The sequence below is a fragment of the Ruditapes philippinarum genome, unplaced genomic scaffold, assembly GCF_026571515.1.
Source record: "Ruditapes philippinarum isolate M1 unplaced genomic scaffold, ASM2657151v2 ctg979_1_1_1_1, whole genome shotgun sequence".
NCBI lineage: Eukaryota > Metazoa > Mollusca > Bivalvia > Venerida > Veneridae > Ruditapes > Ruditapes philippinarum.
The window spans coordinates 64,157-79,970 of record NW_026866846.1 but is presented as its reverse complement, the minus strand read 5'-3'; the positions used below and the strand labels follow the sequence as shown (position 1 = coordinate 79,970).

General features: G+C 30.8%; 2 protein-coding genes across 2 annotated transcripts; both read right to left on the bottom strand.

Annotated features, from left to right (window-relative positions):
* Window positions 1-4,075: 4,075 nt before the first annotated feature.
* Window positions 4,076-8,348, bottom strand: LOC132733987 (uncharacterized). The gene is made up of 6 exons (XM_060720687.1): window positions 7,842-8,348; window positions 7,190-7,267; window positions 6,273-6,330; window positions 5,003-5,257; window positions 4,452-4,643; window positions 4,076-4,281 (listed from the first exon to the last, which is right to left on the bottom strand). The coding sequence occupies exons 1-6, from the start codon at window positions 7,881-7,883 to the stop codon at window positions 4,175-4,177; spliced, it is 732 nt and encodes a 243-aa protein (XP_060576670.1). The 5' UTR covers window positions 7,884-8,348; the 3' UTR covers window positions 4,076-4,174.
* Window positions 8,349-9,974: 1,626 nt separating this feature from the next.
* LOC132733986 (uncharacterized) lies at window positions 9,975-14,782 on the bottom strand. The gene is made up of 4 exons (XM_060720686.1): window positions 14,602-14,782; window positions 13,483-13,563; window positions 12,111-12,183; window positions 9,975-10,753 (listed from the first exon to the last, which is right to left on the bottom strand). Exons 1-4 carry the CDS (start codon window positions 14,629-14,631, stop codon window positions 10,131-10,133), a joined length of 807 nt encoding a protein of 268 aa, XP_060576669.1. The 5' UTR covers window positions 14,632-14,782; the 3' UTR covers window positions 9,975-10,130.
* Window positions 14,783-15,814: the final 1,032 nt, after the last annotated feature.

Genomic DNA, 15,814 nt, shown 5'->3' with positions numbered 1-15,814 from the left:
TTGTAAATGGCCAAAGGCATATTCATGCCGATTGCTGAATAAGGATTGATTGATGTTGTTGTACACATTTAATATAAATATAACATTGTTATTGTCATGAATTGTTTACATTACATGTAAAAAAATACTCTCCCTCTTTTGACATCATCAAATTGCATAGTTATTTGTGGGTATTAAATATCTTGTTTTTAGTATCGATTACTTTTTTACACTTATATATTTTTGGGGTTATTGTATTAATCTGGAAACATTTCATAATAAGAGGTTTAGCGGGAAATCATTTTTTGTCTTTTTTGCTAAATCAAAGGAATTATAATTTGTTTTGTCAGTAGTTAATGCAGGTATATACATTTAGTCGATATAAACATGCCATTCCGGCGACTCTTTTGCATTTTTTGTTATATATTTTAATGGATACTCCAAGATAAAAATATTTCTTAAATTCAGAAGGGCCAGAAAAGCATTTAAGTGTATAAAGCTATATATCTGCAGCAAAAAAATATTCTTTGAATTTTAAAAAAGAATGCTTCCAAAATGGTTGTATGAGAGAAATATGGTAGGATATGGTATTAAAAGCAAATTGTGCATGCACAAAAGCATTGCTTGATGGTTAAAACCATACTTAAAATAGCAAAATAATATTTTGGTCCCGAACATTTTATTTTGTTTATGTATAATATCCATGTGTGTTTGATAACAGAAGCAATATATAATGCTACAATTTTTCAAGAATCAAAAACAATACAATTTTACTGCTGATAAATTATATAAAAATATTTCGTACGATATAGCTTTATACCCTTTAAGCTTGCATAAATGCAAAAGATCGATACTCGGGGCCTTTGTTAAACAAAAGATAGAAGATATTCGAGTGTTTTCTATAAAAACAGGATTCTTTTTCATTGACTGGTATGAATATAAGTATTAATGAGTGGCGGTAGCAATTTTCATACCGTAAGATAAAAATAAATCCTGTTAAAAAAGCGACTTTCCAAAGATTTTCTGTTTATTATAATATATATTTAACTTCCCGTTAATTTTTTTATAAAGAAAGTAGTCCGACAAGACACCTTTGAAAATACGGAAAATATATTTTACTGCTGCAGTGAAAAATATTTGTTTACATTGAAAATACGGGAAAAAGCATGAAAATGCGCATTATTTATTTCATCAAGTATATGATAAATAACATCACAATACCTCTGTTTTTTTTAACAACCCTCAGTGAAGAAATAGCTGTATAATCGTAGGTGATCCTTTACTGGCTAAAGCGTGTATGTTATAATTATCGCTTTCTACGTATATGCTGTAAACGTTTACTTATGAATTGTCAAAAATATACGTACTGTAATTACAATGATACCTTTTTAACACCCGTGTGTCTCAAAATAACGTAATAGTCGTAGAAGATCACTACTGGCTAATACATGTGCGTTTTTATTATCGCTTTTGGCACATGAATTGACAAATAAAAACAAAACGATATCTTAATTGAATGTGTCATTAAAAGACAAGTGACATATATAACTAACAACTATTGCATAATCAAAAGTTATATTTATAATATAATGGCTGACTAAATTGAAATAAATTTTCAAAAAAAAAATAAGTAAAAATTCGGTTGTTTTTAAGTTGTTTGTTTATTATCAATTAAAGTATTAAAGTTACTATTAATAAATTCGATATCAATCATCAAGCATAATGATATCAATTTTGTAAAAAACATTATAACGGTCTAAGAAATTTTAGTGATTTTTAACCATGAATTCAAAAGTTGTTTTCGTGACGGTTTTAAATACCTTGTTTATCGACCAAGCTCATTAATCATAATATGTATATATAAAATATTTGTTCAGCCTACACGCTCTTCTAAATGTAACCTTATTCAATCACGTGATGTTGAAGAGTAGACATTAAAGTGGTTCTGATCAGCATGTGAATACTAATTGTGTTCAAATAATTTATAAATAACTTGTTTTAACAATATAATTGACAGTTGTTGCTTTGTGGCTTACGTACTTAATTGATTACATGTATATCATCTTCATGTATCATATCATTTAGATATAATATAATGAATTTTGATATTGTGTTTTAGTTTTCCATTATATCAAATGATAATACAATAATACTATGATTAAAAAGTAATGAATGTGATACAGCCACTTGCACTATCTCTTACGTGCTTTACAACAAAACCCCCACTATATTATTATTCATTCAGAAACATCTTATACACTTCTTTTTTCAATTCGGTTCTAATAAAAGTATATCTAAATTAGTTATTACTGAAAGCTCATTACCTTTTTATATTGTATCATCTTAATTAAGTCAAAGTGACAAAAAGAACAAACAATTAAGAAAATATATTAAGAAAAGCAATATAAAGATTATGCAACATTTATAAGCATTTTTAAAACGACGTGTACTGATGTAAAAGTATCGCTTTAGAGATTTAATCACTCTGGAAATACCAGCAGTCTGTCCCAGATACCTTACATTTGTCTGTTTAATTGTAAAAATGTTAAGAATGATAATGACCTTGATATAAGAGAGGTTTAAGAATGACTCCATCATCAAAAAGAAAGGATAAAAAATCCATACAAGTATAAATATCTAAATATTCAATCATATAAATATTTAAAAAAAAAGATGAATGTCTTACTAAATCATAAATATTTTCATGTTATCAAGACAAGATATCTCATTGAAAACATGACCACTCGAAACATTGAAATCATGTCTCAAAAATGATCATCATTCATCAATTGATTCAGAAAATGATTTTAGTAAAACGAATTAAACCATTGAACAACAGCTCTAATTTGCCAGAGTTTACATTTTTACCTTGCTCTTGCTGGGAACAAATTGCGAAAAATTGCCATTTTTAAAATGCTTATTGGAGCATTGGTCTCTTTTAATGAAATAAATAGTGGTAAGATGTTCATTCAGACTAAACCTAAGTTGGATAGAATTACACTGACAGTTGGCAGCGTTTGAAACAAACAAGCTTTGGATATGCTTTGACTTGTACTTCTATAATTTGAAGTTAGAGTGATGTTATTTTTATTTCTAAGAGTCATAAAGAGATAATAATAGTGCGCTGTATCAAAATATAAATGATAAATGTTTGTTTTATCGTCCTGGCCATGATAGAGCTATTTCGCAACACGAGGAAGTATGATAGCTGTTTAATTGCACGTCAATGACTACTAACTACTGTCATATTTATGGCAAGTAGCGCCCAGTATATACACCACACTTTGTGACGTAAAATACGTACGAGGATGTAAATAAATAGCCTTAGATGATTCGCTCGTTCATGATACAGGGAAAACTTGTGCCAAAAATAAAACCAACGCCTAACTATAATGGCCTTTGTAGTATACAGTTATTGCATGATGATAAAATGAATGTCCAAGTCTATTGACCATGCTTAAATCAATTTTCTAATTATTAATTGAAGATGAAGGTCAATGTGAATATCAAATTAGCGAGGTCCTTCGACTTGACTATTTACCGAAACGTTGCACTGACCATGTTCATGAATTTTTTTATAAAGTAATGCTGAAATCCTCCTGTAACAAAATCTGAACATTTGATTATATCTTTTGACCATGACATTGCACAAATAGATCTTGATTAAGCGTGTCACGGTCAGTCTTATAATAATGAAAGTTATTGTTAAAGTCCTTTATAAAATGATGATGTATACACACGTACTGAAGTGTTGATATGTTTATAAGTTTATGTCAATTTTTACAGACATAGCGCCATACTACGTTAGTAACAAAATTAAATATGGGTAAACAAATGGCATAGCAGATCAGTAAGAATCCAAAGTGAAAATTGGATTATGAATATACTTTTCATTTCATAAAGTACTTAATATATACTCGTATTGTCCTTATTTGAGAATATTTTTGAAAATTTGTTTGCACATATGTTACATTTCATTTCAAGCACCAACTCATTTCTGATTAGCTTTTGAAAGTGAACTCAAACATCAGCACAAATTGCTTCAATCAAAATAATTAGTAATTTAACAAATTCAAAAGTAAAACACGAGAATATGTTTGTTTATTCAATAATTTAATTGGAATTCATTACAGATATTTATAAATAGATTTAAATAAACCCACACGACTTTTTTAAAACTGCATGAAAGTTATTGTCAGAGAGGTTGACATGTTCGCCTGGCACATGTTGCAGAGTAGTAACAGTAATTGCCGTCCGTGCAATCTGAATTGCTGTCACATACTGTACAGGTGGCACTTTTATCTGGAAAGAGTTTATATTTAACAACGGATTATTAGAAAACAGAAAATAATAATATTTCTGAGATAAAATTTCTAGTGTTTCCTTGCAGTCAAATTTTACTTATAATTTGCAGTGAGTATGAAAAGGAAAATAGTCGCAGCAAAATGTATATGAAAATATGAATGTTTTACCTTGCGCTGCGTTTGAATTTATGGCCGGTGGCGTTGTTCGTTCACTATTGACAGTCGGTTGGTTCCCTTGTTTATCGTCTGTTAGTTTTATTTTAGAATCTCGCCGTCCAAATGACGTAATATTTCTACTGTTTTGTGATAATGGCACCTGTCTATTTCTACCAATTTTATGCAGAAGAGTGTGGGCTATTGCTGAGAAATAAACATATGAAAAGAAATTATACGAAACACAAAAATGAAAGTTATTAACTGGTTTACGCCGATAATTTCTGATCGCTAGAATTTTCGTATCTGAACATTTCAACCATTTCAACCAACGCTGAGTCTGTTTAGAACATATATATGGTCATGGTATAACAGGATAAAAGATTACAGAATAATTACAGTTTAATTAAGAAGTAGGCCGATAAATTCAAAGGTATTTCATTGGAATTAATTTTAACATACAAAGTGCTTCTAGTTACTATTATCAAATGAGATGTTTTAATTATACTTTTTTGACTAGAACACAACAGTTTTTTCAAGTTATTTACTATCATTTCAACTAGTACCTTGTCCAATTCGGCTATTGTGTAGATCTTGTTCCGATCTGTGTCTTGTTATAACATCAGTTTGTTGTTCATGGTTCAATACTGTAGTTGGCTGCGAACCTGATAAGTCGAGTGGTTGAGGTACTATAACATGATTGTTAGCCGATAATTGCCTATCCGAAAGCATTTCGTTTGGATAAACAAATCCTAGATTATTTCGTCTCGTTATTACAAATGTGTTTTCATGTGATGCTAGGTTTTCTGCATTGGCTATATCTAAAACAATATAATGTTGTTTTTCATCTTTTTCAAATTGTTTTAAGCTATATCATTTTCAAGATTTTCAAAAAAATTATGTAATCTATCGACTACCTAACATAATTTGTGATTCTTGCCAGAGTTTTAACAAAGCACGTATCTGAACATTATAAATAATTAATATTAATTCTTGAAAGAGCTGAAACATGAGATATATCTGTTTTCTATAACTAATTGATATTAATTCTTGTAAGAGTTGTAACAAAGAAAGTATCTGATATTTATTTACTAATGAATATTGCGCGGTAAAAGGGAGCAAAGCATGACGTTTGATTATTTTACTATGGTTTTCACCATTTATCACTTTTTGTTCTTAAAGTGTAAAAAGCTATATCCTTGCTGCTTGCATTTTATTAAAGTTTTGATATATTTGATATTAAGTGTATGAAACTATAAATATGCTGCTTGTAATTACAAAATTTTGTTAGAAATTTAAGAAAGAATAATTCCAAAATTCCTACATTCAAGAAATTTGTTGGTATATATCCTTTTGAGAGAATCACGCACGCACAAAATCATTTTTCAACAGTTAAAAAACCTATTCAAAATAGCAGAATTATATTTTGTTTCGGATCTTTTTTGCATAATTTTATCGTTTTTAAATTCTATAAAACTATTTCATCTGAAATAGTGTTATACATTTTTAAGAAATACTCAAACATATTTATTTTATATAGATATTTTGAAATCATTCTTTCTTAAATTTCTAACAAAATTTTGCCCGTGTGCCCTGTCCTGTTTGGTATTCTACTGGGCTCCTTGCCGCAGGTCCTGAGTTGGGGGGGGGGGGACTTGTGTTCATTGAACGCCGCCCTACTTTGTTAATCATGTGTTTTGATATTTGTAAACTACAGGCAGTAGATTTATAGTTTTATACACTTAAAGAACTACAAACAGATGGCTTTCCATGTTGTTTACAATGCAATCAGATTTCCAACAATTGTTGTTTTTGTATCGCCTAATTGGTACTTACGATCACACCTTTGTTCTATTCCCCTAACAATGCATGCAAGATACCCTCCACATCTTCTCTGTAAAAGAAATATAAATATGTTACCAATTACTTTTCTTACCGTATCAATTAAATAAAAAATTATAAACATTTTTTTCTTATACATATACTACCATTTTTTTAAATGTGTCGATTGTATCAAAAACAATTCTGATATGTCTTATTTAAGGTAATGTAAAGACGGGAATCAAAATTATTGTTTTCAAAACAATTAGCTTAATATATATGCAATTATTACAAAAAGTAAAAGCAATCAATTATCTAACCGCATACATGTATGTTTATTTCTATTTATGAATATTTTATTGCTGGACATGTAAACCAACAACAAAAAAGCCATAAAAACAAAGAACGTATTCATCAAACCAAATATAGAAACAAAACACAAAGCTTAAAAACGCTTAATCATTTATTGTTAAGTTAACATTGTTGTTGCCTACACAATAAGTCAAGTCTAAAAGACCATAATAGTCTATCAAATATAAAACAAAGACACTTCAATTGAAAAAAACAAATTAATCATATTGTGTAACTTTATCAAATATAAGATGTTAAAAGACAATGCCGCATAACAGGTCTACAACTCTGTTTGGCATAAGCAAAAAGATATCTTTTAACATGTTTCCTCTCTCTTATTAGATAATTGTTCACTTTCACAAATAAAAGGCAGTTACTTGTAACACGTATATTTATGTATGGGTATTGATGTTATAAGTAACATGTTTTGTTTCGTGGATGTTGCTCTCCCATGTAAATTTATTGACATAATTTTAATTTGATTTTAAAAGGACATTTTTATGTAAACAAATGCTGATTTGTATAACGTCTTACTTAGCCTACACCTTTGCAGATATTGTTTAGTTTTAAATCAGACTCACGTTACATATATTCCGGTGTAGTTGAAACGTTCCAACCCGGTGAGAAAGGGACAAGACCACCATTTCTTGAAAAATGATCTGAAGAAAGAAAAATTTAATAAATGAATAAATAAATAAAATATGCATGCAATCGATAACAAATGCATGCAATTTAAAAGTAGATTAAAAGCAAATGAAATTGGACTTTATGTATGCCATTATCAATGAAATCATTGCCTGTTGCACAGAAAAATATGCATTTGTCTGTAAGCTTATTGAAAGAACCTATTGAAGAAATAAATGATTTGATGAAATGCAGATCGACGTGCAACAGTTTCGGTCCGATATCACAGTGAACAGGGATCACATACCTCTGCCTCTGTTATTCAATTTTTTTGTTATGTTTGGAAATTAACACACACTGACTAAGGAGCAAGATTCGTGTGGATTACTTTATTCAATAGTTGTCAAACATATATTATCAGTTCTTGATAAAGATCTGCTTCTGTGTAGGAACAATAAACAGAGGAGATCATTGACCTACACCATACTATTTCTGATGTCTCAAGTAACATAAACAACAACATCATGTGTTTATATCTTATAATTGACAAGTATATCAATTATATTTTATCATACTTTTTCTATAACTAAAATAAGTAAAATTACCTACCAGTGTTATCACAATATGGCGGTAGAAACAAAAGTTGTTCATAACTATATCCAAATGGAAAAAGATATTATCAATTTCAAACGTTGCAAATATTATTGCAGAATTGCAAATAAACAAGTCTTATAAACCATCACTTGATCAATCATATCTAAACAAAGACATATGTCTCACACTAAAACCCAGAGATTTGTTCACCTTGTACATTTATTGTTTTCCCTATTTTTAACTGAAAGCGGATAAGTAACAATCAAAACAATCCTTTATCATTGATGATTAATTAGCATTTAAAATGACCACAAATATTAAGTAGTTTCATTGAAACAATGAAATTAAAGTTGCACACATTATTCAGAATTTTATTGCTGAAATATGCTTGTCATTTTACAATGATATATGCATTGTATCATATTAAATCCTGTATTTACGTGATAGGCTAACGAAACACAAGCGATAACTCTTAATGGTGCAACAAATCTGCAAATTACTACACAGTTCCGATATTACATTAATAAGTACTTTTATTTGTTTCACATGTAGTTTCGTTATTTTGGGGGATTTTAATATTATTACTAATACTCACCCAAGACATTGATGTCATATTATCATTATTGTCCGGATTTCAATGTTTCCTTTATAGGTGTCGCCGTCTTTATCACGTGTGCACAAAAAATCAAAGCACGGACTAGATTTTAATATTACTGACTTTGTTGTTATTGAATGGTCGAACATTCAGTCAAGATTAAAACTGTTGTGTACAATTTTATTGTAATGAACTATGCATACATCTATTTGTATAAATCTCAATATTGTAAAACAATGAACACAAGATTGCGAAATTTAAATTGAAATATATTTTTTAAAGTACGTCTGTCTTACAAAAATCATGAAGCAAGATAATATTCTGTAAAGCTGTCATTGATGCGTCATCCATATATTTGTTTCAAGTTTTATGGTTTATTGATTCTTAATATTAACAGAGTTCTTCAAAGGACGGAAAGTGCGTTACAGCTACATGCCTCTTCCCCTCGATACGTGCACGTCGTTGAGAAGGCACATAACATCGCGTTCGGCAGATGATTGAATACCGACTGCGACATGTAAGACACCAAGTTTGCATGATCTATACAGTTCGGCACAACATATTTTGTATGAAGTTAGCTACCGGTATCCTGATTAAAGCCGAGGGTGCGTGAGCCCCTAGAGCAGAGATAGTAACGGCTTGAAAGGCAGGTCCATAATCATAACAGCCTTTTTCAGCGCTTCCTCATTTTCAAACTGTCTCAGGTTACTGTACATTAAGAACTCCGTGAAAATAGAATGGAGGTTAATTATCAGCACGTTGTTCTTTAAAATTAACCCTTAAAGGACAAGACTGGTGATATCTCCGAGGTCTGTACCCGACCGAGAAAACTGTTTTTGTGTCTTAACGGGTAAATGGATTCACATTAAATATATAATACACTCATACAAACATGTTAACATAATTTCTCCGTCCGGGTTCAGTAGGCGTAAGAGGCATTGAACCTTTTATGAACTCTCATTATCAGGTTTTAACAAGCTAGAGTATTATATTTGTGTGTTTCATTGTTCTCGACAAATCTCCCTTTCTAGAAAGCTTCAATGTGTGTTTGGGAACCAAATATACAATATTTGAAGAAAGGAAACAAATATCGTGGGAACAACAATTCGTTTTTATGACTCCGGTAACATTAACAATATAATGAACAAATTAAGAAAAGAAAAATTATTGTAATGTTTATGTCAATAATATTTGAACAAAACACTGGAATTTATTTGTTAATAATGATTTATTACGAACAAAATAATTAAAATAAGCAAGATGTAGATAAACATAATTTGATATTCACAAACATGAGATCGCCCTGAATTAATTCAATGGCTGACATATTTGTCTGGCGCAGGTAGGTGAATAAAAACAATATTGCATTTCTGGGCATCTTTGATCCGGAACGCAGGGTGTACATGTTGCATTTGTATCTAAAAATAATAGTTGTGTAACAATTTGTATTATTAAATTAAGAAACCTCAAAATCACCTAACAAAGAAATAGGTAAATATATTAAATAGTAAAGCGATATGAGTTGGTGGTAAATAAGAAAAGACGTTTAGCAATAAAATAACAATTAAGTTATTTATATTAAAAAAGTTCTACAAGAAATATATCAAACAGTTAAGAATTTGTTGTACATACAAAATCTCTCCTTATTGGGGAATAACAGTATGTATGTCGGCGTAAGATCCATAAGATCCATTTAAAAGTATAATGTATTACTTACGTTCAGCTGATTTCTTCTTCTCAAGAGTTTGTGGAGGTATCGGTTTTTGACTAGTATGACCCTTTTCAAAATTTGAAGAGTCTGAAACATTTCTGTTTTCAATAGATATAATTTCCACATTCAGACCTTGACTTGATGATTGGTGGTGTGGAGAAGCACCGATGCGTCGGAAAACAACACCGCCGTCGGCGTTCCTTACAAGTGTTAAACCTTCAAATTTTGATCGTTTTCTTTCGTTACCTTTGTTATGTTCTGGTGAAGGAAGGTTCTTGAAAAGAGGAAAATCGTTTACATTTTTAGCAAAGGTAGCAGGGTTAAATAGCTGAGGTCTGTTATCAATAGATCCTAATTCGTTTTTGAAATCTTGCCTTATGGAATCAGCGAAGGTTGTAATGCTATTCAGTAAACCTTCTGGATTGGATATGATGGCGTCTTTTGCAGTAGCCGTTTCTACACCAATGTCTGGTAATGGTTTTATTAATGATCCGAAATCGACGATGTTCTTTTCATAAGCAGTATTTTGACTAACTAAGGTCAAATCGTTTAAAGGTCTGTTTAGAGCTGGAGCAGAAACTATGAAGGTGCCATCTAAAACGACTTTATGGGGATCGATTCCTAAAATAAACAGATTTATCTTTTAATTTCCACCAGTGATGTTAACATAGTCACCTTGTGACATTCGTGATATTTACAATTCTCCGATTATATATTATTATCGTGCCTTAAAACATTCAAATAAATCTTCTGATGTTTCTATCTCAGTCGGTGTATTATGGTAATGCTCTTGTCCGTCTGTTATATCGATGTCCGGTAAATTTCTTCCAATTTATCAAGGATAGGTTGCTTCACAAATTAATGTTTTATTTGATTTGTGGCAGTTTCTCTTTACTTTTATCGTAGAGAAAAGTTTGGATGAAACATGTTTCGGAAATTTTTCATGAATGTGTCTCTTTTGTAATTAAAAGATAATATGATAAATGTATATTAAATTTGTATTCGTGCTTAAGTTTTTTTTATTTATGATTATTATAATATTTGCAGGTAGAACTTAAACTTTAAAATATAGTAAACACAAAATGGACAGGTTTAGCTTTTATTATGAGATGTGTTATAAATTTCACATCCACTATTTCTACATAAAATGTTTATTATCCTGTCACTTGTATCAATTTCGGCCCGATAACAAGGTGCCGTATATTTTTACTGATCTACGGCACTTGATCATGTGGTATGCATGAATGAGCACCTCTTTGCCGGACTACTTTTCAAGATTTACAGGCCGTTCCAGTGGTATGAAAAAAACTGTCGTTAAATCTTCTGTGTGTAGAATAACGAATTTTGGAAACGTTGATAAAACTTTGTTTGTTTATTTTATTTCACTCTATAATTTTTCAAGCGAAATAAAAATTATTAAAAGTGAAATAAATGTAAAACTTAACTAGTTTGCGACATTAAAATAGCGTACTTGATTTGATTGTTTTGCACGTGCTGTTTGGCGCTACATTGTGACGTCACGTAAACAATACTTTAAACGTCTGTACAGAATCAACGACTGAATAAAAGATAGTCAATTTGGTGTTCGAATTCATTTTCTTAGACCATTTTCTTTCATTCTAGATAGTTTTCACAACAAAATTCGACAAAAAATTGCTTTTATTTATCACATTTTTCAACAAAATGGCGCCCTCAATGTGAAAATACACAGGGAGATAATAAGAACGGAGAGTGCATTGTTGTAGAATAATGCACGCTTCGGGCCTTCTTTCTTTATATAGAAACATTTCCGATAGTGTGATTAAAGGTAGTTTGCCTAATAAAATTCTTTAAAAAAAAAACGGTGACAGGATAAATAGAATAATAGATTGGTGCCGTGGATGGAGAAAGTTTATCTGGCTCTGCTCCACGGCACTAACCTATTATTCTCTATGTATAGATATTTTTTAAAGTAAATGTGTTAAACCAAACTACTTACGTTTACATGTTACATGAGCATTGCCGTCATTTCCCCTATACACAACACATGTTTTTCCTGACTGACAACGAGGCTGAAACATATCAATGGTGAATAAATTTACAGGTTATTTTAAACGATTCGACATTTAAAAATATGACAATGATATTTACAACATAACCTATATAATGGACTTGCTTTTTGACTTACTGACTTATCAAAATAAATCCAACTTCATGTAGAGAAATATATTCACAAGATTTGTGAATGCAATAAATAAAATTCAATACACCCTTATTGCAATATGGTGTCATATAAAGTGTTAGCTTTTAGGCCCCTTTTAGTTCTAATCATTTTACTAAGTACATGTCCCTCCCCTCTTTTCGCCGCCCTTTTGTACTCTATCGGTTTAGTTTGGTGCCTTCTAGGTGCCCTGCTGTTGTGGCTGGATTTTGTCGGGTGGCGTTTTGTGAACGTTGCATTTGCCTTGTTGATCTTTGTTCTCAGTTTTTAATATATTTTAGTATAAGTTACTCTGTGCTTCATCTTTTTATTACTTTTGACAAATATTGTTTTAATTTTGATGGATATTTCCTTCCCAATACGTTATAAACTCATCACAACACTTTGACATGCCAACAGTTTACCGTCATTTCGTACTTCATCTCAATGTTGGTATTCGTCATTCGGGTATTTTCATTCCATTGTGATAGAAAATTGTTTAAGTCAGTTCCTAAGGACTTGAGAAATGGTTTAACCAATTTTTTACTTTTTCTTATGAACCAAGTGCGAATATTTTGCCCAATGTCCTTTCCAATACTCCGATATACCTAACGCCCGTTGTGGCTGACTGTCACGGGTTGATACATTAGAGTTGCAGCCATCGTTTAACCCTGCGTAATCATAAGAGGCAACTGAAGTGTATGCACATTTTAGCTCCAGCAGCTGAGGTGGATATGGCCCATGACATTGTCTAAAGTTTGTAACCCCCCGAGTTAGTAAGCCAATTTAATTTTTCTGTTTCGGCCCAAAATGACCTAAATTGTGCTGGTGCGCCATAAAACCAAACCAAACATGTCTGATATTTTCAAGAAATTTTGAATATCCGTAATATTTTATACTATAAACATATTCTTAACATTTTGTTTATTTTATTTTAATTGTTTGCTTTAAAAGATTTGCTCTTCATTGTATGCATCATAATAAAGTGTAAGTGAAAAAAGAAACAATTCCCATCTTTGTAAGTAAACATTAGGAAAATATATTGGTACTTTAGTTTCAAGCATGATCCCTTAATTATTACATTAAAGCTACTAAATCATCGACGAGTTGTACAAAACTTTGGTATTTCCAACATTATAACTTTATTAATATGTTTATGAACACAACTTACCTGACATGAATTGCTTAGATGGAAACCTTTGGGTAAGACATGTGCATTACCAATCCAAACCATACCCAGGCATATGAGGAGCTACAAAACAAACATTAATTCGGTTACGACTTTTGAAATATTTATTGAAAGTAACTAAAAGAACGTCCATATACATGTAATTTATATTTTCATTTCTTGAAAACTGCTTGACTTTTCTAACTGAATATGCATCTAAACATGTCAATATCACGGTACCAATATCACGTGACTATTTGATATACGTGGGACAAAAACAGATATAAAAAGAAGGTTGAGGTGGTTTTGAGTAGTTCCTTTTTTAACATTTTATATGTTTTATTGAATAAAGTGCAGAACCCTTTCACACTAGTGAGTAACACAAACAAATGTTTTCTTAGTCAAAAATCAGTATATAGGTGAAATAGCTTGTTAGAATATTCAGAAATTCACGCGCTTTCACTTGACTGACATTGTATGTATGCGTAACTAAGAAGAAGAAGAAGAAGCGGGCACCATGATATTAAACATTTATTTAACCTCATTATAAATGGTCAAATGTGGTGGAGTGGTTAAGTCATCGGACTAGTAATCTAAGGATTGCTAGCCGCTTAGGTTCAAACCCTGTCAGCGGCAAGCCGTTGTTTCCTTGAGCAAGACAATTTACACTCATTGCATCGTACTAGTTTGTTCCAGGACCGGTTTTGAGAGTGTTTAAATTAGCTTACAGCTTCCAACACAATCGAACTAAAATAAATTAGTATTAACTTATTATCAAATGCGGCATCAATGATCCATCCATTTTTAACAAACGAATGAAAACTTTTGCCATATTATTTCTCCGATTAAAGTATTCCGCTTATCTAATTTAAACGTTTCATTTCAAAAATCAATTTGATGTAAACATTTCAATCAAACAGACCGTAAAATATTGCATAATATTACGAAAGAAAAAATAACTAAAGACTTTATGAATTAGAAAATCTGCAGTTACAAATAATAAATATTCAGAATTAAACACAACTAAATCATAATTAAGCCTAGACTAGTGTTTTTCATGTTTATGCGTGTAAGAAATGTTAATTTATACATCAGGATCAAACAATCCTTTACAAAACTTACGAATATGTAAAATGACAATCCCAAAATCATTTTGAATCACAATTCAAATGTATGTTGTACATACATCAACTGAACTTCCTTAAATTAATAAGATAGTCTTTAAATGCTTATAATTGACACATCAATGACCATGACGCTCATTAATTGCTGTGATGCTTGTGATATAGATACTGCTTTTATAAACAAATGTTGCTTTGTCCTTTTCCTTGGATGAATCACATGTTTATGATATGTTGAATTCATGACAAGCGTTTAAATCAGCTTCTTATTGCTAGGGCACATCAATCATTCTAACGACTTTGCTTCCGAGTTCATGATGAATTTAATACCACCTTCCTCCGTGTCTGTTGTATCTGTGCACGTAGACCTTGAAATGCAGACATTTTACACATATTGCTTGGTTTATAAAGAATTTATTTTAATTCGATTGTGTTGAAAGCTATAAGCTTATAGACAAACTTTCGAATCCGTTCGAAACCCAACCAATATAGAGCAGTGAGTGTATTTTTGTTTTGCTTACGAAAACAACGACCTGCCCCTGACGGGATTTGAACTCAAGCGGCTAACGATCGTGACATTACTAGTGCGACGCGCGTTAACTACTCGGTCATGTCGCTGCTTTTATATTGCTTCAGATATGTCACAAAGTACGAATTATCAGGCTCAACATTTCAATTTTCACTATACTATGTTCAAGATGACTAAAATTCAAGAACGGGCACGGCCAACAATATGATATTCAAAATGACAATCATCATTACATTTCGGTAACCTGTTCATGTGTAAACTATTTGCAACTGTTCAAGATTGTTAAAATTGAAGTTTAACTAGAGACTGCTCATTCCCTATTTCATTTGAAAATGTCTTTAACATTCTGTAGATAAAACAGGTCATTTAGAAATGAAATATTCAAAATATGGTCACTACAACTTTTAATTATAAAGTTAACTTTGTTCTATAATCATCTTTTTAAAATATTCGCATGAATTAAAAAGGAAATTAAAAAAACAAAACATAAAAAACAGACGGTACCCAAATTGTTCCCTGCTAAATAATATATATACGTATGATGTTTTGTATAAAATTTTGTTTGCTTACATATTAAACATCAATTATGTTTTTAAATTACAATGTATACTGTTTTGGTAGAATATCAAATATGCGGAAATTGTCGTCAAGTGTTTTTCTCCTTCAAAAATTATGCTTATTCAAA

What these genes read in the sequence shown, in the direction of transcription:
- LOC132733987 (XM_060720687.1), bottom strand. Translation starts at nt 7,883, where the DNA reads ATGAACAACTTTTGTTTCTACCGCCATATTGTGATAACACTG. An exon ending in AATAGAACAAAGGTGTGATC is followed by an intron (nt 5,258 to 6,272) that starts GTAAGTACCAAT and finishes ATATTGTTTTAG; the next exon opens with ATATAGCCAATGCAGAAAAC. An exon ending in CAATAGCCGAATTGGACAAG is followed by an intron (nt 4,644 to 5,002) that starts GTACTAGTTGAA and finishes TTTATTTCTCAG; the next exon opens with CAATAGCCCACACTCTTCTG.
- LOC132733986 (XM_060720686.1), bottom strand. Translation starts at nt 14,631, where the DNA reads ATGATTTTGGGATTGTCATTTTACATATTC. An exon ending in GATTGTCATTTTACATATTC is followed by an intron (nt 13,564 to 14,601) that starts GTAAGTTTTGTA and finishes TTTGTTTTGTAG; the next exon opens with CTCCTCATATGCCTGGGTAT. An exon ending in ATCTAAGCAATTCATGTCAG is followed by an intron (nt 12,184 to 13,482) that starts GTAAGTTGTGTT and finishes GATATGTTTCAG; the next exon opens with CCTCGTTGTCAGTCAGGAAA.